The 21,301-nt window shown below is 36.2% G+C and overlaps 5 protein-coding genes across 6 annotated transcripts; 2 read left to right on the forward strand and 3 right to left on the reverse strand.

Annotated features, from left to right (window-relative positions):
• Nucleotides 1–3: 3 nt before the first annotated feature.
• LOC107017591 (pyrophosphate--fructose 6-phosphate 1-phosphotransferase subunit alpha) lies at nt 4–6,521 on the reverse strand. 2 transcript variants are annotated; one of them, XM_015217760.2, is made up of 19 exons: nt 5,682–6,521; nt 4,951–5,123; nt 4,502–4,614; nt 4,143–4,217; nt 3,944–4,057; nt 3,780–3,847; nt 3,540–3,623; nt 3,028–3,081; nt 2,754–2,834; nt 2,555–2,648; nt 2,400–2,473; nt 2,074–2,184; nt 1,947–1,991; nt 1,805–1,861; nt 1,194–1,298; nt 1,001–1,117; nt 796–899; nt 422–587; nt 4–321 (listed from the first exon to the last, which is right to left on the reverse strand). In XM_015217760.2, the coding sequence occupies exons 1-19, from the start codon at nt 5,769–5,771 to the stop codon at nt 196–198; spliced, it is 1,851 nt and encodes a 616-aa protein (XP_015073246.1). In that variant the 5' UTR covers nt 5,772–6,521; the 3' UTR covers nt 4–195. The 2 variants fall into 2 exon arrangements, with proteins under 2 accessions (XP_015073246.1, XP_015073247.1); XM_015217761.2 differs by having other exon boundaries at nt 7–346.
• A 132-nt stretch (nt 6,522–6,653) lies between these two features.
• LOC107017594 (bZIP transcription factor 60) lies at nt 6,654–8,931 on the reverse strand. Its single transcript, XM_015217764.1, has 3 exons — nt 8,407–8,931; nt 7,304–7,527; nt 6,654–7,083 (listed from the first exon to the last, which is right to left on the reverse strand). The coding sequence occupies exons 1-3, from the start codon at nt 8,787–8,789 to the stop codon at nt 6,836–6,838; spliced, it is 855 nt and encodes a 284-aa protein (XP_015073250.1). The 5' UTR covers nt 8,790–8,931; the 3' UTR covers nt 6,654–6,835.
• An 877-nt stretch (nt 8,932–9,808) lies between these two features.
• Nucleotides 9,809–14,429, reverse strand: LOC107015893 (mitotic spindle checkpoint protein BUBR1). Its single transcript, XM_015216322.2, has 11 exons — nt 14,094–14,429; nt 13,859–13,918; nt 13,591–13,735; nt 13,339–13,496; nt 11,481–11,562; nt 11,334–11,400; nt 11,208–11,262; nt 10,678–10,846; nt 10,493–10,581; nt 10,250–10,330; nt 9,809–10,179 (listed from the first exon to the last, which is right to left on the reverse strand). Exons 1-11 carry the CDS (start codon nt 14,291–14,293, stop codon nt 10,116–10,118), a joined length of 1,170 nt encoding a protein of 389 aa, XP_015071808.1. The 5' UTR covers nt 14,294–14,429; the 3' UTR covers nt 9,809–10,115.
• Nucleotides 14,430–16,106: 1,677 nt separating this feature from the next.
• On the forward strand, nt 16,107–17,024 carry LOC107015962 (calvin cycle protein CP12-3, chloroplastic). Its single transcript, XM_015216421.2, has one exon. The coding sequence runs from the start codon at nt 16,424–16,426 to the stop codon at nt 16,790–16,792; it is 369 nt and encodes a 122-aa protein (XP_015071907.1). The 5' UTR covers nt 16,107–16,423; the 3' UTR covers nt 16,793–17,024.
• Nucleotides 17,025–17,561: 537 nt separating this feature from the next.
• On the forward strand, nt 17,562–21,297 carry LOC107017745 (chlorophyll a-b binding protein 7, chloroplastic). The gene is made up of 6 exons (XM_015217992.2): nt 17,562–17,761; nt 17,827–17,993; nt 18,124–18,270; nt 18,882–19,014; nt 19,746–19,838; nt 20,693–21,297. Exons 1-6 carry the CDS (start codon nt 17,648–17,650, stop codon nt 20,993–20,995), a joined length of 957 nt encoding a protein of 318 aa, XP_015073478.1. The 5' UTR covers nt 17,562–17,647; the 3' UTR covers nt 20,996–21,297.
• The last annotated feature ends 4 nt before the right edge of the window (nt 21,298–21,301 follow it).

The raw sequence follows: 21,301 nt of genomic DNA on the forward strand, positions 1-21,301 counted from the left end.
CAGTCGTCAAGAAAAATGATATGTATTAACGCACAGGAATATTTGGATCCTTCAACAAACTCTCAAAAAGAAGTATAATCTTCTCAACATTATTTGGCTTTTACAAGATTGAAAAAAGAAAACAACTAGGCAAACAGCTGCAAAAGCAAGAGTTCCTCCAAATCTTTTCAATGTGAAAAGATGATAGGTTCTCATCTAAAATGGTGTGCTCACACTTGAGGGTGACGATATCACTGAAAGAATGTCAGTCACAGAAGCCATGGCACTTAATGCAGCCTTCAGGACGTCTTGTGAGCAACCAGGCTTCACAATTGTACGCACCTGAAAATAAAATAATAAAGCATGTCTGAAAGAAATAAGACATTAAATGAATAGCCAACAGAAGTTGGTAAAAGGAGATACTGTTTCAAAATTTCAGCACCTTGTCTAGGTATTCCTGCAATTTCTTAATACGTCCAATGTAATCCTGGTCTTCAACACAAAGGGTAACGGCCTTGGCATCTGCACCAGGACCATCAAACTGGAGGGGACCTGGGTTTCTATAAACATCATCCAACAAAAACTTTGTTGCATTTTGACTCAACAGTCTGCACAAAATGAAGAGAGAAATTAGGTGCTGCAAGAGGATACGTATTGCTCCAGCAGTTTACTTACAAAATGCATGTTTAGAATGCCACTTCTTAAAAGCATCTCCTATTATTTGATGTCTACTACTTCCTACCTTTTGAAACTCAAAAGTTCCATGCATTTTAAGCTGAAAATATATATAAACAACAATTCAGAAATTTGACATACTCATATGATTTGCCCCTCAAATCCACAGTAGCAGGATGCAAAGCAGGTACCCCAATTGATGCTTTACCAGGACCACGACCGTAGCGCTTAACAGTCATCATTGCCTGCAGCAACGAAGCAGTGAACAGAGCAAATCTTTTGGATATTCACTTCAAAAAAGTGGAAGTTTAGGGTGCATCTCCGGATAAGTTCAAAAGTTGCTTACAGATATAGGGGCAGCACCACAATGCCACTTGTTGGCAGGATTTTTCAGGTTGGTAATAGTAGCCATGTAACCATTAAGACCAGCAGCTAAAATATGGTAGCAAACATGACCAAGTACCTGTATTTGGTTGTCGGAATTATGTATCTGAAATCAAGATTAGAAAAGAAGATATAGAAACTCCAGCAAAACTTACATAGGCATAGTCACAATCAAACTTCGATGGCAATGATCCCCGTGCTTGATAACCAAAGAAATGGCAAATAGCATTAAATTTCTTTCCTTTGTAAGTTCCTTCTTTCTGTAAAGTGACAGAAAGTAAAGGACAGTCATACATAAAAAAATTGGGAGCAAGTATCTTTAGAGTTTGTAGCTTCAGTCTTTTTCCTTTTAACTCTCACCTACAAATAATCTGTTACAACAAAGTAACAAGAAACATCTTGATGAAAATAAAAGAAGAAAAGAACAATTCATCGTCAGGGACTGACTTCCATCAAGGAAAACTAAAAAATTAGTGAATATGAAAATTTTGTGCAACGGGGAAATTTTATCCACCTGATGTTTGAGCCCTTGCAGATAATACATCATCGCTTGGAGTTAACAAGTAGAATGGAGAAAAGTAATATTTTTTCATAAATAGGAGAGAGATAATTTGAGTAACTTCCTAGAACTGTTAGGAAATTTCAAAATATCTTTATCTGCAGTTCTGCACAAACATCATCCTCAATCCTTGCGGGACATAGTACTTCTAACTTACTCTCCAATCACTTGTTAGAGATCCCAAAGAATCATTACATACAAACTTACCAATCGCTTGTTCATTTCTGTTTCCACGAGATGAGCTATAAGTTTCTCGGTCTCAATCTGTAAGGAAAGCATTAAAGATAATCAACTAATAGATAGTTCATATATCATCAAGCAGCAGCATCCAAACAGCAAGTGTAATAACCTGTGATAGCTGAGCAGAGTCATCTGATTCTGGGTGTAGGAGAAGCTGCAAAATCACAAGACTAGGGGTGTAAGCACTGTAAAATGGAACTTCAGTCAGTCAATTTAGAAACATACAGAAACTGCACCTGCTTTCTGATAAAATGCGGCAAAAATTCGAAAAGTGCAGAAGCCCATGGTGATAGTTGAGAGGAAATGTTATCAGCAGAAACACCTTGCCTGAGTAAACCATGAATTTCCTGGAATTCATACAATTAGAAAAGGCAATTTCATAACAAGTCCACATCCCAACAAAGCTTTCTAGCAATAAAAAATTAACATGGAAAATGCGTCATCTTGCACCTCTGTTCTGCTTTTTTTTTTGGTTGGGTTTTGGGGGGGGGGGGAAGCAGTTGTTCCAGGAAGGAGATCTAGCATGCAGTTAAGGTATTAAACAATTTATTTTGCATCATACCTGCAATAGAGCATATATTTCAGGAATACTTTCAATAAGCCCCTCAGGCAACAGGATGACACCATGATTTTTATCTGAATGCAAAACCTTAGTCAGCTGACTGGAAAACTCAAAAATGACTCTAAAGAAAAATGATAACCTAGTAGCTTCAATACCATGTTCAGCCCTAGCCTGAACTGCATCACAAATTTGTTGTGTGATGTCAAAAATAGTAAGCTTTGATGCAGCTACCTCCTCTCCAAGAATCACCTGCAAGATCGCTCAACATTTAGTAAGCAAGAACACTTGCAATATATAAAGAAGCACCATGTCCAAGGTCCAGCACCAGCTTATCATCTCAGAGATAAAACTAACCATATTAGGATGTGACTGCAGAGTGCACTCTAATGCAACATGTGATGCCTTTCGCCCCATGAGTCTAATGAAATAGTAATACTGTAAAGGAAATATTCCCACAGTACGTTAATAGAAAGACAAAAACAAAGGTGTAACAAGAAACATGTGCTGTAAATCATAATCATAATCAGGGTTTCGTACTACCAGATTAGTATTCTATGTTGTATTTTCAGCACCGTACTACATCAGAAGCAACAACGAAAAACTTTCAGGATATGAATAGAGTTGGTACCTTCTCAGCTGAGAGTGCATCAGTGCATACATTGCTAATTAGTTGGGAGTTAACCTGAGGTGGAACCACATATAATTAGCTTTTCCCTGATCTAAATCACAATTGGATAGAATTCCAGAAATCAAGAAGTCAAAAGACACATCAGCTAGTCCAAGGCTTGTATTACTCAATTAACATCCACAACATCACAAAGAGAAAGAGAAGAGCTATTCCCCATCTAAAAGTCCATGAAAGTGCAATATCACACTGCAAAACCTACATCTACCCATGGGAGTATACCATCAAATGAGGATGATGCCTGCAATTCCACTACAAAGAATAATAAGAAGAAAGAAGAAGAAGAAGATTGAAGCAGTAGGTCCAATCAAATCCTCGGCCCACCAAGAAATAAAAAAACCAACCCTAAACCAAGGGGTGGGAAGCATGAAGAAGAAGAATTTCCACGGCAATGCATTTCAATGAAAAACGAAAGCCAGTTACGAGCTAATTCTATGTGGTGATTGTATTAATACCTTGCAGATTGTGTCAAAACCAACATTCGCTTCAACAAACTGATTCTTGAGATCCCCATTTAAGGTAACAGGAACACCAACCACCTAGAGAAGATAAAGACATTAATTTAGTGTGATACTAATGCAATAAGACAATACAGCGGATATAAGATGCAAAGTTTGGATTAGAAGCAGGAAAAATCAGAAAAAATAGAATAGAATATTTATTGCTTTACATGACACAAGGGGAATAACACATACTTTTGTAGGGCATTTTGTTTCTGCAAATTTTTCTGCCAGATGAGCAGCATCGGTGTTTGATGTCACTCCTTCAAGTCGATGCATATTGTTAGACTTTAGATGAAGTGGAATAGTGTACTTTAAGGTTCGTCATATACCATTAATAACTGTAGCAGTATCAATACCTCCAATGATGACAAGGCCATCCAATTTCAAAGCTTTGCATGCAGCCATTGCAGCATTTACTTGCTCAGTCGTTCTAATCTGATCTTTTGTCCGCCCCAGCATGTCATATCCACCTTAACAAGGAAAAAGGCAACAAAAATAAGCCAAAAAAGGCCAAACGAAAATATAAAGAGCAAACTTCATCCAGATGTGAATTACCTTGATTCTTATAGGTAGCAAGAACATCATCGGTGATCTCTAGAGTTTTTTGTGCAAATAAACCTTCAGAACCACCTGTTGAGATTTGGAAAAGAGACCTTCAACACATTAGCCTTCTCTAAGGAGAATCAAGTTTCTAGAAAACTGAAAACATTAGAGCATCACAGGAGAAATATTGTTTGACGTTAGGGATTGACCCTCGAAATATTAAACATGACACATGCAAAGAGACACTCATGGTAATGGTGGTAAAGTAGATATGCAAATAGACACTTGTGTCAACTATTACTGTAGTGTCCCAATAATTGTCATAAAAAAGTTCTCAAATGAAACATGTGTAGTGTAAAGGAAATGCTTACCTAAAAACCCAAGCAAGATATTTTTGGGGTTGTGAACCTTAAGAGCATCATGAAGACCCCATATCACGTTGTGTCCTCCAGGAGATTGTCTACCACAAAATAGCACCCCAACCCTAAGAAAAGAAGAGAATAATCAGCGAGCACAGTTTTCAGTCCTAATAAAGAGATTAGGGATAACACTCATTTTATTGTAACCTATATGTGAATTAGCTTCTAATGCATAAACCAATATTTTCTATTGGTTCCCCTGTGTTAAGATTTTGAGGATATAAATAGAAAAGGATTTTTCAATCACAGACAAAACAAAAGGAATGTTGTCAAGAAAACGGAGGTAGATCCATAAACCTCAACATAGAATTTTGTTAGAAAACATCTCCTGATCAGTGATCACAATGCTGATCTAGTTTGTGAGAACTGCACAATTATAGAGCAATCGTCTGATGCAATACCTAATTGCAGGATGTTCAGTAATTATCTGAGCATCAGGGACCTTGGCAGTTGCCCTAAGAAAATGGGCTAATGGTTGACCATAAGTGTGTGGGAAGAAGCGTTTGATTGTGTGTTCACCAGAGGGATCTGCTGCAGTGGTTGCATCACGGAGTTCTACCCGGACAGTAGTACCCTGTATAAGTCAGAACAATTCTCAAGATTGAATATGTTAATAATAACATTGAAGGACAAATTGCTTAATGGTTCTTAAATATCATAGATAAAATTCCAAAATGTAAACAATCAGCAAAGTGGTGATGCATTTAACTACAAAAGTTGGACAGCCATGAATGTCTGGGGACAGTCAGACAAAATCTGAGCAACTTGTAAGTTTTATTTTGTCAAAGTTTAGCAGCATTTTTTCCTGATAATTTATTTCAAAAAGGGCAACAGAGCCAGTTTATATGTGTTGTTTACTAGAGTTGAAGTAAAGAGGTGACTTATTTTGCAGATGAAAATGTAAAGATATGATCTTTCAGCCGGCTGCAAGGATATATATATATATATATATATGCCAACTTTCTCAAATACTCTCTCAAACAAAATGGTATAATAATTAGACGTGATATGAAGAAAATAGTGGTATGAGGATAGAAAAGAGTGTGATGTAGCAGGTTAGATCTAGCAAAGAGTTTGGCATATATAAACTAGTAGTAGTAGTTAGGAGTGGATGAATAGAACAGAGTTGTACCTGAAGACAAGGAGGAAGTTCAGGGTGGTAGTGAGATCGAAGTTTCTGCAGATCAGAGAGTTCTCGAGCTATGCCGTAATCTGCATCCATTGTTAATGCCTACCTCACTTTTTTGTGTGTTTCAATATAATATAATAGTACTCTCTTTGTCAGTTTCTAACTCTGAAAAGACCGTCCCTCCTTCCATTTTATATATAGTGTGAGGGCGATACAACCAACAAACACAGCAACCAGTTTTCTTACTCTGTGTATTTGTTTGTATGTATGCCCTTCCATTTACCATATGATACAGCCACTGCCCAATGACCAAAATACCCCCTTCCTCTTTATGCTGTTGTTGGTGTTGGCAAGCATACACTGGTTTTTAACATAAGGAATATTCTACTTCAATATTTTGTGTTGTTTTGAAAAAGTATTAACCACGTCAAACTTGATTTTCCTTTACTTGTGTTTACACTTGTAAAGAGTATCACCATTTCTGTTTCTATAGTGGAAGAGCCAAGAGGTCCAGATAGGAGGATAGTTGCGTAATTTCAGGGTTCACCTAGAATACTTCTCGATGGTGAGTGGGGACAATGAACAAAACTTTCTCAGGGTCTTTTTCTTATTTGACAACAAACATCAGGAGCCAGTTTCTATTTTAATTTTCCAACAGCGCCCCCAGTTTAATATCTTAAACATTGCAAAATGCACATTTCCTTCTTTCCCCCAACTACATACGCTTTATCTCGTCAAAACTACTCTTTGCATTGCTCAAACAGCGGAAAATAATAGAAACAGATCACTGTCTGCAACCTTATGGTTCAATCCACCATCAAAGTTTCAACATAGTTTAAAGATGCTGAATGTTATACCAAATTAATATCCATCTTCACGTGATTTCATAGCAGCAACGAGGATGAAATGGTGGCCGCTCCTGACTACCATTATGGGACAAAATAAACATTGAGAAAAGGAAAAGACAATCAAATCTCGGTTGGAACTATTAAAAAGTTGCATAGATATTATATAGCTCATAAGTCATTAACTAATAACAGTGAACTACATCCTTCAGATGTCAAAGCAAGACACATACAAGAGAATCTCTGACAAAAAACTAAAGAACTCAAAAGGAACCATGATCCACTTATGGGAAAAGATTTGATCACAACGAGTCACATCACAACTCCCAAGGTATGGGGGTTGAGCTTCATCCTCGATCTTGAAGCTTTGCATCTTTTGCTCATCATGAAGGACAGGAACAACAAAATCCGACTAGTCTTTTTTCCCTCCTTTATTGGAACCAGAAGCACGTGGTTTCTGCTTCCCTGATTTTCTTCTGGAACTGACCAGGTTTGGCTGGGTAGAATGAGCAGGCATGTGATGCCCAGGAACCAAAGCAGGGAACCCAACAGCAGGGATTCTGCAAATTCATATTGCATCTATTAATGTAGGCATTTGAGAGAAAATAATGCATCTTTCTATCCAACATAACCATGGCAAGATGGAAAAATGTCAAGACATTCACATCTATTTCTTGCTTCAAACGCCAACTAAAGCAAAGTCCAGAAAATTGTAGCAGCAAAAAGTGGTATAAAGAAAGTATTTTAGCCATATGACAAGAATGTTTCTTATGCACTTACCCAAAAAGAGCACGGCAGACTCCTGCTTGGTCATAGAAACACCATTAGCACTGCTATTATGCAAAGAAAAGCGTAAAGCTTGATTTTCAGCAAGACAGCACTGGAGAACAAACCCCAGCCTTTTGCATTCTGATTCAAAGTATCTACTCTTCAACTCAAGATCCCTAACGTACAACTTCTTCCTCTCTCGTGACCTCACAGCTGCATCTCTGTTCCTCAATTGCCTGGAGAACAAAAATTAAGTTTGTGACTAAGATTTTCTTTAAGCTGCTATATACATACAGATTAGATAAGTACAATCCTCTCACCATTTTGAAATAGAAGAGGAGAGGGGTGTATTAAACTACTCTAGATAAATGCACAAGATGTTATGCAATTTTAAGCATGATAAATGCGCACATTACATAATATATACATCACACATTAAATAAGTGCAATCTTTCAAGGACATGGCTTCTTATTCTAAGAAGTCTAGAAGTAGTTTGCAATTGAGGAAAGTTTCCCACTTGGGGGTGTGTTCATGATTGCAAACTAATGGAAAAGTTGCAGCATCATGTGCTTTGATAAAATCTGTATGTCTTCGGAAAAGAGAATCATATTTTTGTTTCATAATCAATAGAGAATGAACATTATGTTCTAACACGTCACAAATCAAATCATGAAATGAATGGCTAATACAGTCAATGTGTGATGTCAAATTAAGGCAATCTTATAGAAAGGAACTCCTTGGAAATACTGATTCGCGATTTGGCTGAGAAGGCACTATGTGGATATGGTTTTTGCATACACAGAAACTGCAAAGATTTTTCTGGTGATTGATAATTTACATGAAGCAAATTTAATAAACATGAGTTACACTAACTAAGATATCAAAACTAGGATTAGTTTCTGCTAGTAGGTCAACCATTTTCAAAGAAGAGATACAACACGAGAAGTAAAAGAAGCCACAGTAGTGTAAATCGTGTGTGCAGAAGAGTTATAAGCAAAGAGAAGTACTAGAATTATAAACAAATTGTATAAATAAACTAAGAGAAGTACTAGAATTATAAACAAATTGAATAAATAAACTAGAAAGAAAAAAGGGCAAAACTCTAGAGAGATACCTCTTGCGCTTCTTATCGACGGGGTCATGGTTGTTTAGTTCGTCGTCGCCGTCAGAAGGCGACTGGGAAACCTTGTGTTTGTCCTGATCGGCACTAGAAACCTTGGGATCGGAGAATCCAATGGCTTGTTCAGCAGGAGAGTGAGAATGATCGGAGTGGAGAGGAGAATCGACGAGGAAGTCGGAAAGAAATTCGGCAGCAAACTGAGGATCAGAGACAAGACCGAAATCGTCATCGTTCATAAGAAGCTGCTCGATCTGCTGGAATGACTGTGGGGAGGAATCATGAAGAGTGAATTGATCATCGTCGGGATTGTCTAGAACGTTGTGGAAGATGTGATCTACATCGTCCCAGTTGATGATATCATCGATGTTATCGATCATCGCCAGTTCGACGGAGATTGTGGGGTGAAGAAACTAGGGTCCGACTTACTATTTGGGACCCGATCTCTGGATGTCCCCAATTTAATAATCACGTTAGGTGTCTTAGAGGTTAAGGCTCCAAACACTTTCAACGAAATTCCAAGTTTTTAATTACTTCGTCACCCACCCAATAAGAATTCCACTTCGCTACAACTCACCTCACTAATTACTACATCCCTTTTCCCATTAAAAGAAAACAACACCTTTTTTTCTTTTTCTTTTTTTTTTTAAAAAACTAAAAGGTAAAAGAAAACTACACCTCCCTCCTTTTCTATATATAAAAAATATTAATATAAATTTTAAAAATGTGCCACATTTTTGTTCACACGACTATAAAAAAAATGATAAATAAATAGTATTTTCTTCAATTTCCTTTATATGTCACATTTTTACTTTAAATTTATATTAAGAATGTATAATTTTACCTTTTTATTCTTATTTAATTTTTAAAATTCAAATTTTCAATTAATGAATACGAATTAATTTAATGAATGAAAATATAAATTATTTTTTTAATTTTTTTAAGTTGGTGAAATATATATTTTCAAAGCTATAAACAAGGTGTACTAATTTTATGAAATGATAAGTATAGAACAACTATTTATAAAAAAGAATTATATATAAAAAGAAACTATTAACAACTTAGGAGAATCTTGATTTTCTTTCGAGAAAAAGAAATCATTCCTTAAACTAATAAGTACTATTTAAGATTCTTAAATTATACACAGTTCTTCCGTGGTTCAGTTAATATTTGCCTTGATATAAAAAGAATTTTTTTTTTTTAAAAAAAAGGAGTTTCTGATTAAATGACAAGGTTTTAAAGACAGACTTTTGAAGTCCATAACTCAAGTAGTAAATAACTCTACCTATAGAAGGAAATAATTCACGGTGTACACACCCCTCTAAAATTGTTGGATGGGGATTATTAACAACAAAATTAATCATCATATATCAACATAAACAAAATAAGAAAACAAATGTGAAGCAGAACACTTTAACCAAGAGCTAATTATGAGAAAGCGCAATTGTATACTACATCAACAACTGTTGCAATCATATAAAATCATTCCATCTAAATAACAAAATACTGGAGGATTTGGCTCAAGCCTGCCAAAACCAAACATACAACAATGTCTCCTCAACTCCACTCGATATATTTAGAACATCTGTAACGGTGCTTGCACTGGGCAAAGAGGAATTATCTCCATACACTTTTAAGATACAAGTTGAGTAACTCTGAGATGAGAAATCCCAGCACACAATGATGACTTTCTTCTGTGAGATCGATCATCTTGGTAATGAGCTTGGTGGAAAATAACGCAGGGGATTCTCCCTCAGCAACTCAGTCTCCCTGCATACAAGTGCATTGTCAAAAAGGTGCTTTCTTTTTATTGAAGTGAAGAAACAAACTTGATACTTACTTTTTTATGTCTTTGTCATCTCCTCGTCTAAGCTGCAGACTAGAAGCCTTTACACCAGCAGCAGAGTCCTTCTCCTGTGCTCTGCCAAAGATGAAGGGGGGCAACAAAGAAAGTCAATCCACAAACTAACACTATTACAATAGCTGAAAATCTCCTTGTTATGCTTGATGCATGTACACACACTGTTAAGTGTTAACCATGTGTTGTTCACACTCAAAAAACCATTTTATCTATGGTACTCACTTGGCACATTCCTCATCCACAAAGATCTCTAGGCACGGAGTGGTGGTAGTAGTAGCTCCTCGATTTCTAAGCCCGTGTCTTTGAGGAATCTGTAAGAAATATTTTTGTTAATGAGTTTTCTTGTTCCTATCTGTTTGGACAAAAAATCAAATATTCTATTTTGAACTCTCTGGACTCAAACGGACCTTATTAGATGTCCACTTTGAAGGGATTGCCTGATTCTCCTTGTTCCTATCTGCTCGGGCACCAAGACAGTGCCATGATGTGGTCTCTAGCTTTGGTATTTCTGATTGAAGAGTTGATGACATTCCGGCATTTGCATCTTTGTAAATGGAAAATAGGCTCCCCTGAGCTCTGCAAAATAGATAAGAATGAGCCAGTGTTTCTACTAGAACTGGGCATGCAAAAAGGTAAGTATTTCCTGCAACCTTGTTATCAGCATCCTTACACTCCTTTTCCTTCAAGTTATGGAATAGGAAGCAATAACAACAAAAAGTTCTTTTCCACATTGCAAAGGATTTAAGGTATTTAAAGCAAGAACTCATCAGAATCAGATCTCTTGCCTGACATAGCAGCTTAACTATGTGATGATAAGAACTGTGATGATAAGAACAAGTAATAACGACATAGATTTGTTTAACTCATGGTGTTACTATGAAAAATGCAGGGGCACAAGAACGTAACTTGGGAGAAAACAATAGTGACTCACACTTACCTATCTGGTTTCATTTTCTTCCGGGACAATTCAGAAGTTCCTGTTGTTTGGTTTCCTGCAAAGGCAAAAACAATGTTAACCAAAGCAAGCAGACACCCTGAAGCTACGACATAGAAATGCACTTACGAGCTTCCCCCCTAGCCAACAGTGTGCCAAAGCTTCTCATTGGAAGCTGGTGTTCTGTTATCTCCTCCTGAAATACAAATCGTCACAAATTCAAATCAAAGCAAACGACAATGGACTTAAGTCGTCACAATCTGAAATAATTGATACCTCTGCTGCTTTGGGGCGACCCATTGAACGACTGAAAAACTTCTTGTAGGATACTTTCAATTTCTCTTCAGGTTCTGCATTCCTGATTCATAGGAGACGGAAATTTTAATCATAAACCAGCTGAGGGAGTCAGTAAATAGGCTTATAAGTGGATGAGAACAAGCAGGAGGAAGGTTACTTGGTGTAATCAGTGTTTTGTACTTGTATTAACTGTATCTCTAATGGAAAAGACTCATTAGTGGCTAAGAAAGCTTGAAAAAAGAGCATCCACAATCTTGTTGAGGCAGCTAATACCCAAGGGGTCGTTTAGTTGTTGGTTAGATTATTCATATATTAAAATCTGCATAAACTAGTACACCATTTTTGGCAGCATTTTAGTTGCTATGTATAAAACTCAGCACATCAAGTATGGTTTTTTGCTTACGGTTTACTATCTCACATAACTAAAACATGTACTAGTTAGGCGTCAATCTATGTATTATTTTATGCAGCTTTGAAGATGGTATAACTAATACATGAATTAGTAATACATAAATAATTGAACCCTACATAACTAATCTATGCATAACTAATACCTGCATAACTCTATCCAACAACCAAACTACCCCCAAAGGTATTTAGGTGTCAGGTAATATCTAAAACCAATTGAGCATCCACAATAATATCATGCCAAATATATTAGAATTTTCACCTTGCTGTAGCATTATTCTGCCAGCAAGTTTTGCCAGCATCATCGCATTCACATCCCCATCAGAAGTTAAAACAAGTAGAGAGAGAATATAAAAGGTCCCTCAAGAATGAGGCAAATGCGAACAAGAAATAAATATTTCAATATATTCTTATGTCAACAGTTGATAGCTAGAGCATTTTATTAGAAACACATACAGAGACTTGCTGTTTTGAAGGCATGAAATGCTCTTAGAAGAAAATCATGCTATACAAGTTACAAACAACATGATTAGGTTGTGTAATTAAGCAAAGTTCAATGAACAGTGGCTCTGGCTATTTTCCATGCTGCCATACCTGAAATATCTATATTAGCTAAATAAATGATTAATTCCAGAGCACAAATTTCTCAATGATAACGTCTCTGTTGTTCATCCTGTACAAATGCTTAACATAATTGTGTGACATGGTACTATCTGATTCAATTGATGCCTAGATTTATATTTCATATAAAGGAACCAATCATTTCATAATTCAAAAAGATATAAGGAGTTCTTCATAATCATATTACTCGGCTTATACAAAATTTCCTTAATAAGGATGTCAAATATGTTCATCATATGGCAATTAATAATTATAAAATTTTCTAGAAGCATACCGCTGTCATACGATCACGGCCTTTAGTTAATTATTCGGTCACATGAGCATATATTGAAAGAACATAAAATAAGGGACCGTAAGCAATGTAATCTACCACAGCTCTGAGCTTATCAAATGAAATTGTCTTAGTATTCAAGGTATGAAAATTAGTTGGTCAATATGAAGGGGACAACACATACTTATCCGTGCAGCTTCATACTTAACACTGAACTCATTTTGGCGAAGCTTCAAACATAAATCCCCTTCCCCCCCAGCCCCCACACATTACTCAATACTAGCATACAATTAATGCAACTTTCGTAGACATCATTAGACTTGACATATCAAAAGCTACTTGAACAAAAATATCAGACAGCAATTCAATAAACCATTTGAATGATGCATCTCACATCATAGACAACATATATGCATAACTTCTCTGGAACCAAGCCATGTTCACTTTCCTAGTGTGAAGTGAAACACAATGTTAACTTTGCAAGAACCTAACTTTACGGCTAAAATTAAACCAAGGCTCAATGGGAACACAACTTACATAGATAGCCCCCGATTGAAGATCTCGTTTGCTGTTTTAATTTTATTTTGAGATTCCATGTGCAAAGCATAGGCTATGTAGAATGAAGAATGCGTCAGTCCAATTTTGTTAGCCTCCAGAAAGCTATAAATGACTTCAGCATCCATACAATTTTCAGCCTGCAAAGAGCCATCAATAAGAAAACTGATTTACCAAATTGCATGATGAGAAGATTTAGGGGCAAAAGAATGGATGTGGAGAAATCAAACGCACATATTCCAGCCACACTTTCAAGTAACGGAGGTCATTCTTATATAGTTCATCGTGCCAAAAGGTGCGGACACATTGTTCATAAATAACTATAAGTCCAGAACTGTCCCCACCGGGAGGGAAAGCCTCTTGCACCCACTTGATGCACCTTCACAATTTTAATGTAAAATTATGTCAGCAGTTTATTCAATAACAGAGATTGACTCATTAAATGCTAGTAGAAGATATAAGAGTTGAAAAATTATTTGCATCTGAAAAGAAGAGCACTCACTGGAGCCATGGGTGAAGAGGATCTTCACCTTTGTACTTGTCAATTGCTTCAATCAATGCCCTAATCAGAAAGAGTTGAATTCAAAAATTAATAAGGGGTGCAGCAACTGCTACTATTCTACAACTAGCGTGTACATCTTAATCAAAATCTAGTGCGGGATGGAATAGTAATTTCATTTTGGACCAACCTCAGGAGTAAATGTCATGAAAATGCAAAGAAGAAGAAATAGAGGAACCTTCGTTTGTCAAGAAGAGATTTCTTGAGTTGATAATCGGTACTAGACTTAAGAGCATTATTGAGAAGATTAACGTTGCGTCCTCTCTTCAAAGGTCTGACATTTTCCTTGAAGAGTTCCCACTCGTGACCAGTCTCTTGCTTCGACGCTAAGAACTCTGCCTCCCGATCCAATACGTAATCTCCTCCTACCTTCTCCATTCCTTCTTCTTCCTGCTTCCTTGTAGTGGTGTTTTTTTGAGAGCCTTCTTTCAAATTTGAAATTGTTTTGTGCCCTAAACCCTTCCTTTCATAGCCGTTGGACCCTCCTTTAAATTCCAGATTTTCGCAATATTATTGGTCCCACCATGAATATAAGATAAGTAATGTTTTTTAACGAGTGCGCTACTACAAACAACAAAGTGGGCCAAGTACATCGAATTTAGACCGTTGGAATTTACCCGGAAATTAATAATATGACCTATTAGTAAAACATTTAATTCAATTTAATTAAGATTTAGAGATTTAGTTTATGTGACAGTGGAATCTTATTTGCAATCAATCTGATATTCACATAATATTTAACAATTTTTATCAATAAGAAGATATTTTTAACCCAATAGTTTGACGGAAATGATAGTTTTGAGTCGAAATATAGTTTAAGGATAAATATGAGCTATTTCGAATAGTATTATGGGAAGGATAGTTTTGAACTGAAATATAATTTAAACGTAAATATGAGCTATTTCAGATAGTTTATGGATATTTCTGAGTCTTTTTCGTTAAAATAATAATTAATTAATACTATTTATTGACTAGTGGTTAATTATAAAATTAATACAAATTTATAATCTCAAACATTTATTTTTTAAAAAATACAAAGATTAAGTTATTATAAATACATTAGAGATGGCAATGGGGTGGTGTTGGGTGGGGTGTTGCGGGTTGAGCTTAACCCGCAAAAATTTTAATCTGCCCCACCCCGTCGCGCCCTGCATAACAACTCTTTTTCATTTTCAACCTGCCTCCCATAATTTTTTTTAATATTTTCTTTTTTTAATTATATTTGACACTAAAATAAAATTCATAAAAATAAATTCATCTTTTCATTAAGTTGTATTAATTTAATAGGATAGTAACTTAAAATTTAAGCCAAATACACAAGCATATTCCTAAACTTGTTGGGTTTTTTCCCTCAGGTACCTTAACTACGTCATTTTCCTATTGAATCATTGAACCCCGATAGTTTGTTCCATTAAACAAACACTGTTGTCTGATGTGGAATCAGATTTGTGAGGGGTATTGATAGAGGATACATATGTTGTTCCACAAATCATTAGTCCAATTGATAGTGAAATTGTTTGAGAATAATTGTGTTTTACTTAAGTTATTTGAACACATTAGAAAACAAATGAGACTAACACGGTTTGTCTTCATTCCTTCAATCAAAATTATTCCAATTCGAACACAATTGAAGACATTTACAATAAAAAAAAGCTGATCAAAATCAACCAACAGTGTTTTAAAGAAACAAATTATGGGTGGTTCAATGATTCAATTGAAAAATAACGTAGTTGAGGTACCTGAGGGAAAAAACCCAACAAGTTTAGAGATTTGTTTATGTATTTGGCCTAAAATTTATTTTTAAGAGGTCAACTGGGAAATAGGTAAGAAATTTTATTATTTTTTATTAAACCATTTTTATTTATTATTTTAAATATTTTAGTAGCTTAAAAAAAATTATCTTAATAAATAATGTTCTATCACTCTTATAACATGTAAAAACTAAAAATAAATTTGAATCCACATAAAATTACATATACTCGCAACCCATCCCGCTCCACGTTAATTTTTTAAAAACCTACTTCAATCAGCCCCACATCTGACCCGCACCACACACCACACAACCTTAAAACCTGCCATCTCTTATGCGTATAAATTACAATTTGCTCATTTTGTAAGATTATATAAAAATTAATTATTTTTTAGAACATGTAAAAGAATTGATTTGAAATAGATGCACGTTTTTGTAAAACTAAAAACTAAAAAAATCAAAGCAAAATTTGATAAAACCGAAAGTCCACCCAGGAGAGGAGAGGAGAAGAGAAAAAGGCAAAGGTGGAAGAACTGTTCCCATGGGCCCCAAGCTGAAGATGGAACCTTATCTCCAAACCCAGAAATACCAGACGATGTCGTTTTGTGTTCGTTGAGCAGTACTAAATGATGCCCTGGTTGTGATAGAGATATGAGATTATATTGTTCGTTATAATTTCACAAGAAATCTGTACATTTTTTTTTTCCACCAGAAATCAACAGACATCCGAAAAAAGTCATCTGTAATAAATAATTGTGATGGCTCTGAACTTGAAGCAGGCATCAATATTCCCAATTCATGTTGCTAGTGTAACTGGATCCAGGAGGAAAGGAGTGCAAAAGGTGATGATGATGATGAGTGGATCAGCAGGAGTACCAAAGTATAAGGGGACGCAGATGAGAGAAAAACAGCTGACGGAAATGATAGAGAAGAAAGTGAAGGAAGCTAAGGAGGTGTGCGGTGAAGACGCCAGATCGGACGAGTGCAAGGTGGCATGGGATGAGGTGGAAGAAGTAAGCCAGGCTAAGGCGCATCTGCGCATCAAGCTTCAGCTTAATCAAGATCCCCTTGAACCTTACTGTCAAGATAACCCTGACGCCGACGAGTGCCGCACCTATGACCATTAATTAATTAATTATTGGGATTTCACTCTTGTTGTACTTGTACTTGTCTACTGTATTTCTCTCCAATTTAGTATGATTACAGTTAATTACTAGTACAAAACCCTCCATCTGCTTTTCAGGTTTGTTATATTAATTATATCTTCACTGCTCTATGAAGCATTAGTTAGGTAAGTTCAAATGTCATGTCCATATATATACAGACGAATAAAACAAGTAGATATTGAGCGACGTTAAATTCAAGCTTCTCATTATAAAGCTCTCATAGTAAGATACAAAAATCAATTGAAGCAAACTTGTTTTCAAGTATATCACTTGTTAAGGGTATATGGGTCCAGTTGATGAACATTGGATGGTTTTATTTGAGATTCAGGCCTAGTTAGTTATCGTTAGAGATTAGAATAACTTGTGTTAAATATATGAAATGGAGTTTGTTTCATCACATCACATAGGGGCATATATTATCACCCCACCAAGGCTGATATTGTATCCACCCGGAGAAAGGCAAACAAATGTGCAAGTTTTTTTGTTAAATGAAAGTCACATACGTGAGACGATTGGATTGTTTGAAAAGTTCTCGGTATTCAATTATAATTCTTTTAAAGGTAATTTACTACTATCACCTTTTTCAACTTAAAACGAAAATGAGTAGGAGTCGTATATTTTAAAATTTTGGACTTCAATAACCTTATTTAAAAACTGTTTGAATTGCGTTTGATTGGTTGAATCTCTTGTAATTGCGCTAGACGAGATTACTTTTGGGTTTTGAGGCTGGAAAGGAACCACGTCATGACTTTTGGCGCGAAGTAGTGAATCTGAAGAAGAAATGGGCAAAGGAGATTGTACAAGTGGTCATGAGTCATGACACTGCTTCAGCTTCCCCATCTATCGTCCTCCGTCCCTAAAGACCAAAGGTTGTATCGCAATGCAAGTGCACTTGATCCCTTTTCGCGTCACAAGGCTTCATGGCAAGAGGTGTGTTTTTGCTTCTTCTGGTTGCCATCAAATACCACTTAACTTAACTAATCAATTTTATTCAGCTTGCCGGCGTTCTGGTATTCTCAGCGATTCCTTTCACCGCTGTCAAAGCTATCGCCAACAGTACCTTCGGTGAAACACTCCGTAAACGATTAGAAGAGAGAAAGAAGGTTGCAGTAGAGAATTCAGCTAAGTTCAAAGCACTTGCACTAATGGCAAGAAACGATAGGTAATCCCTATCTCTTGGTAAGCCATTCTCATCCATCTATTTTCCACCACTGTGAAAATGTTCCTATATTATACTGTTATGCATACCCACTTTTGTTTTCACTATTATCATTTGTTTGTCTTCTTTGCAGTATCTGGTATGGAGAAGATCGCCCCCGCTGGCTTGGTCCAATTTCTTATGACTATCCTGCTTATCTTAATGGGGAGCTACCCGGGGACTATGGATTTGATATCTGCGGGTTGAGCAAGGATCCCCTGGCCCTTCAAAACTACTTTAAGTATGGATTGGATTTTACTTTTATTAACTCCTTCAAATGTTCTTTTGTTCTGAGTAGATAATGTATAGTATTTTCCCAAACAATGCAACATCATATGCCATTAAATTATTTGTGACCTTTTATGCTTCTTCAGAACATGTATCCATTTAAAGACGAGCCTCTCACTAAAGAAATGAACAGAGCGAGGGCCTACCATAACCTACTGAGAAATAACCACGATCCTAAGGTGATTGGTCACAACTCACATGATTCCATCCTCTTTTAGTTGGAATAAAAGCAGACATGTTTCTTGAGCATAAATGTAGCCAAAAAAAGTTATAAATTGGTATTTGAGGGGAAGTAGCAAAGGGTTGCGAAATTCATATCTGGTCAGGGTTTAGGGCCACACATAGACATGAAAGTTGTTCTACTCCCAGACATTTTTGGAATGAGAGATTGAACATCTTCTAGCGTGGTTGTTCAGAGATCCCATTGTGTAATCTTTTGGGGAGCTTTTGAAATTCTCAAAATAGCAACAAACACACACTCATACAAACTATTTGTTCAGAAACCGCGTAGAAGCTCTGTTAAATTCTATTCGAACTTATTTCAGTTGTCATGGTTACTCACAGTTATGAAATATTGCATGGTCGTTGGGCTATGCTGGCTGCTCTTGGTGCTTTGATTCCAGAACTTTTAAACCTGACAGGACTTTTCCAGTTTGTGGAACCTGTTTGGTGGCGAGTGGGCTACTCAAAGCTTAAGGTTGGTATCTTTCATATATGCGCTGTAACTTGACTTCCCTTGGTTGATAGATGCTGCTTCCCTTAGCTATTGATAATACGAGTCCAAAAACTCCCATGCTTGTTCTTTCCTCCAATCTCACCTCTCCAGTTATCGACTCAGCGGAACCTTGTCTGTCGACCCAAACAACTCATGTCGAATGTGCAAGTAGGTGAGATCGGATGAGTTGATAATGCTACAAGGAAGATAAATAACTATAGTAACATACTCCAAAGTAACTTAATATCTTCCAACTATTTGTACAAAATGGATTTGTTTTATGATGAGCCAAACATCCACTAGAATTCTATTTCTTGGCAAAGTTATTATTCAACACTTCCGTGTTCTGTGTAATTCCTACCCTCCCAAGACCCCACTTGTGGGATTACACTGGGTTTGTTGTTGTTGCTTCCTTGTTCTCAGGTTTCCGAGTAAACATAATTTGGATTGATTTTACAAAAATTGTCGTACAAAATTTCAATTTTTAAATTCTGATATAATTTTCTTATGAAATTTCATTCTTGAAATCCAGTGTCTAACATGCTATTCCTTTCAATAATTAATTTGTATCACTATCACCCACCTATTTCATATTCTTATCAGAGTGTTGTTCCACTTGATTATTGACCTCATATTGACCTTATAAATTCAGTATCCAGCGCTTATTGCAGGTATCTTTTTTTAATCTTATATATTTCTTTCATTTTTTCAAGGGAGATACACTTGACTATTTAGGGATCCCTGGACTCCATTTAGCTGGAAGTCAAGGAGTCATTGTCATAGCCATTTGCCAAGCCCTTTTGATGGTGAGTGTAAACACTTGCTCTATGTGTATCCTTCCAGTAATTATTTCAATGCCGTTCTTCATAAAAAAAAAAAAAGAATTATTTCAATTGCCGAATGTGTTGAATGTGAAACACTTTCTGGTTATTTGAATTCTTCTTGTAAAAGGTGCATTTTATCTCTTGCAATACACTCATTGTGGGACAAGGTAGGTATTTTGCAGTCGTGGAGATGGTTGCAAGTACAGTGAATCTATGAGCTGAAGTAATGCTTTTAGCTCAAGATACAGTTTTCCAAGGTTAAGATAGTGACCCTATAGATCAATCCCTTTCTAGAAAAGCCAATGTAGCTTTATGTTCAAATGCGTCCATACAGCTGATGCTTGATTGGTTGAATATGATCAATTGATGTCTGCTTCCTTCTGCCATTCTTGTCATAATAATTTAACTGTGCCGATCGAGCAATGCATTTGAGAGTGATGATTTTGTTGAAAAACATTTAATGGTCCATTGGGATAGAATGCAAATGTTGATCTTAAGTTCGAATTAAATGTCTGTTTTTGCATTCAAGGGACAGCTTGCTATTTTTCTCTTAAAATCCTAGTGCCAAATGACATATTGAATAATTGTTTGTGAGCTATAGCTGGTGAACATGTTGAAACAATTCTCATGGAGATAATCCCATGCCTAGAGAAGAAATAGGACAGTAAATTCTGTAACTGTAGTATATAATCTGGCCATTTCTACACAAAAGAAACCACCATCTAGTTGGAACTTGACTTTGAGAATGGCTTTTTTCACATGAACAATGAGGTAATTTTTACTTGATTTCTTCTGTTCTTGCAATTAACTGTTCTTTCATACTTTTCTGTGCATAGGTTGGACCAGAATATGCAAGGTATTGTGGAATTGAGGCTTTGGAACCGTTAGGAATTTACTTGCCTGGTGACATCAACTATCCTGGAGGTGTTCTTTTTGATCCATTGAATCTCTCTAAAGATCCGATGGCTTTTGAAGAGCTAAAGGTGAAAGAAATAAAAAATGGGCGCCTTGCTATGGTTGCCTGGTTAGGCTTTTATGTCCAAGCCGCTCTTACGGGTAAAGGCCCTGTGCAAAACCTTCTGGAGCATATCTCAGATCCATTCCACAATAACTTGCTCTCCATTCTAAAGTCTCTGTAAGAGAATTCACTTATCCAAAGTTGACAATGGGGTTTAAGCCTCCCAGGTATAATTGTTCTGTCTTCTTTATATTTAAGGCTGTAATATGTGAACTCATAATTCATCTGAAAATAGTGTCATACCTAGAAAAGGTGAAGACATGTTGTGCCCAGAAGAGTATTTGAGGTTGTCCATACCAATGACCTTATATGGTCTTGTTTATAATGGGATGTTAAATGACTATTGTTATTGTTTAAACTTCTGTTTATGATGGGATGTAAATAATAAGGAAGCAAGTATGTTGCTTGTTATTTCTTATGTGACACG

Source organism: Solanum pennellii, chromosome 4, assembly GCF_001406875.1.
Source record: "Solanum pennellii chromosome 4, SPENNV200".
In the NCBI taxonomy this organism is placed as follows: domain Eukaryota; kingdom Viridiplantae; phylum Streptophyta; class Magnoliopsida; order Solanales; family Solanaceae; genus Solanum; species Solanum pennellii.

Excerpts from the sequence above, each read along its gene's own strand:
- LOC107017591 (XM_015217760.2), bottom strand. The coding sequence starts at position 5,771 with ATGGATGCAGATTACGGCATAGCTCGAGAACTCTCTGATCTGCAGAAA. Across the intron at positions 4,615-4,950 it reads ACTGAACATCCTGCAATTAG|GGTTGGGGTGCTATTTTGTG; the intron begins GTATTGCATCAG and ends TTCTTTTCTTAG. Across the intron at positions 1,118-1,193 it reads TTGATTGTGACTATGCCTAT|GTACTTGGTCATGTTTGCTA; the intron begins GTAAGTTTTGCT and ends AACCAAATACAG.
- LOC107017594 (XM_015217764.1), bottom strand. The coding sequence starts at position 8,789 with ATGATCGATAACATCGATGATATCATCAACTGGGACGATGTAGATCAC. Across the intron at positions 7,528-8,406 it reads GTCGATAAGAAGCGCAAGAG|GCAATTGAGGAACAGAGATG; the intron begins GTATCTCTCTAG and ends TTTGTTCTCCAG. Across the intron at positions 7,084-7,303 it reads GTCTGCCGTGCTCTTTTTGG|AATCCCTGCTGTTGGGTTCC; the intron begins GTAAGTGCATAA and ends ATGAATTTGCAG.
- LOC107015893 (XM_015216322.2), bottom strand. The coding sequence starts at position 14,293 with ATGGAGAAGGTAGGAGGAGATTACGTATTGGATCGGGAGGCAGAGTTC. Across the intron at positions 13,919-14,093 it reads TCTCTTCTTGACAAACGAAG|GGCATTGATTGAAGCAATTG; the intron begins GTTCCTCTATTT and ends CTTTCTGATTAG. Across the intron at positions 13,736-13,858 it reads CCTCTTCACCCATGGCTCCA|GTGCATCAAGTGGGTGCAAG; the intron begins GTGAGTGCTCTT and ends AAAATTGTGAAG.
- LOC107015962 (XM_015216421.2), top strand. The coding sequence starts at position 16,424 with ATGGCTCTGAACTTGAAGCAGGCATCAATATTCCCAATTCATGTTGCT.
- LOC107017745 (XM_015217992.2), top strand. The coding sequence starts at position 17,648 with ATGACACTGCTTCAGCTTCCCCATCTATCGTCCTCCGTCCCTAAAGAC. Across the intron at positions 18,271-18,881 it reads GCCCTTCAAAACTACTTTAA|TTATGAAATATTGCATGGTC; the intron begins GTATGGATTGGA and ends GGTTACTCACAG. Across the intron at positions 19,839-20,692 it reads TTTGCCAAGCCCTTTTGATG|GTTGGACCAGAATATGCAAG; the intron begins GTGAGTGTAAAC and ends TTCTGTGCATAG.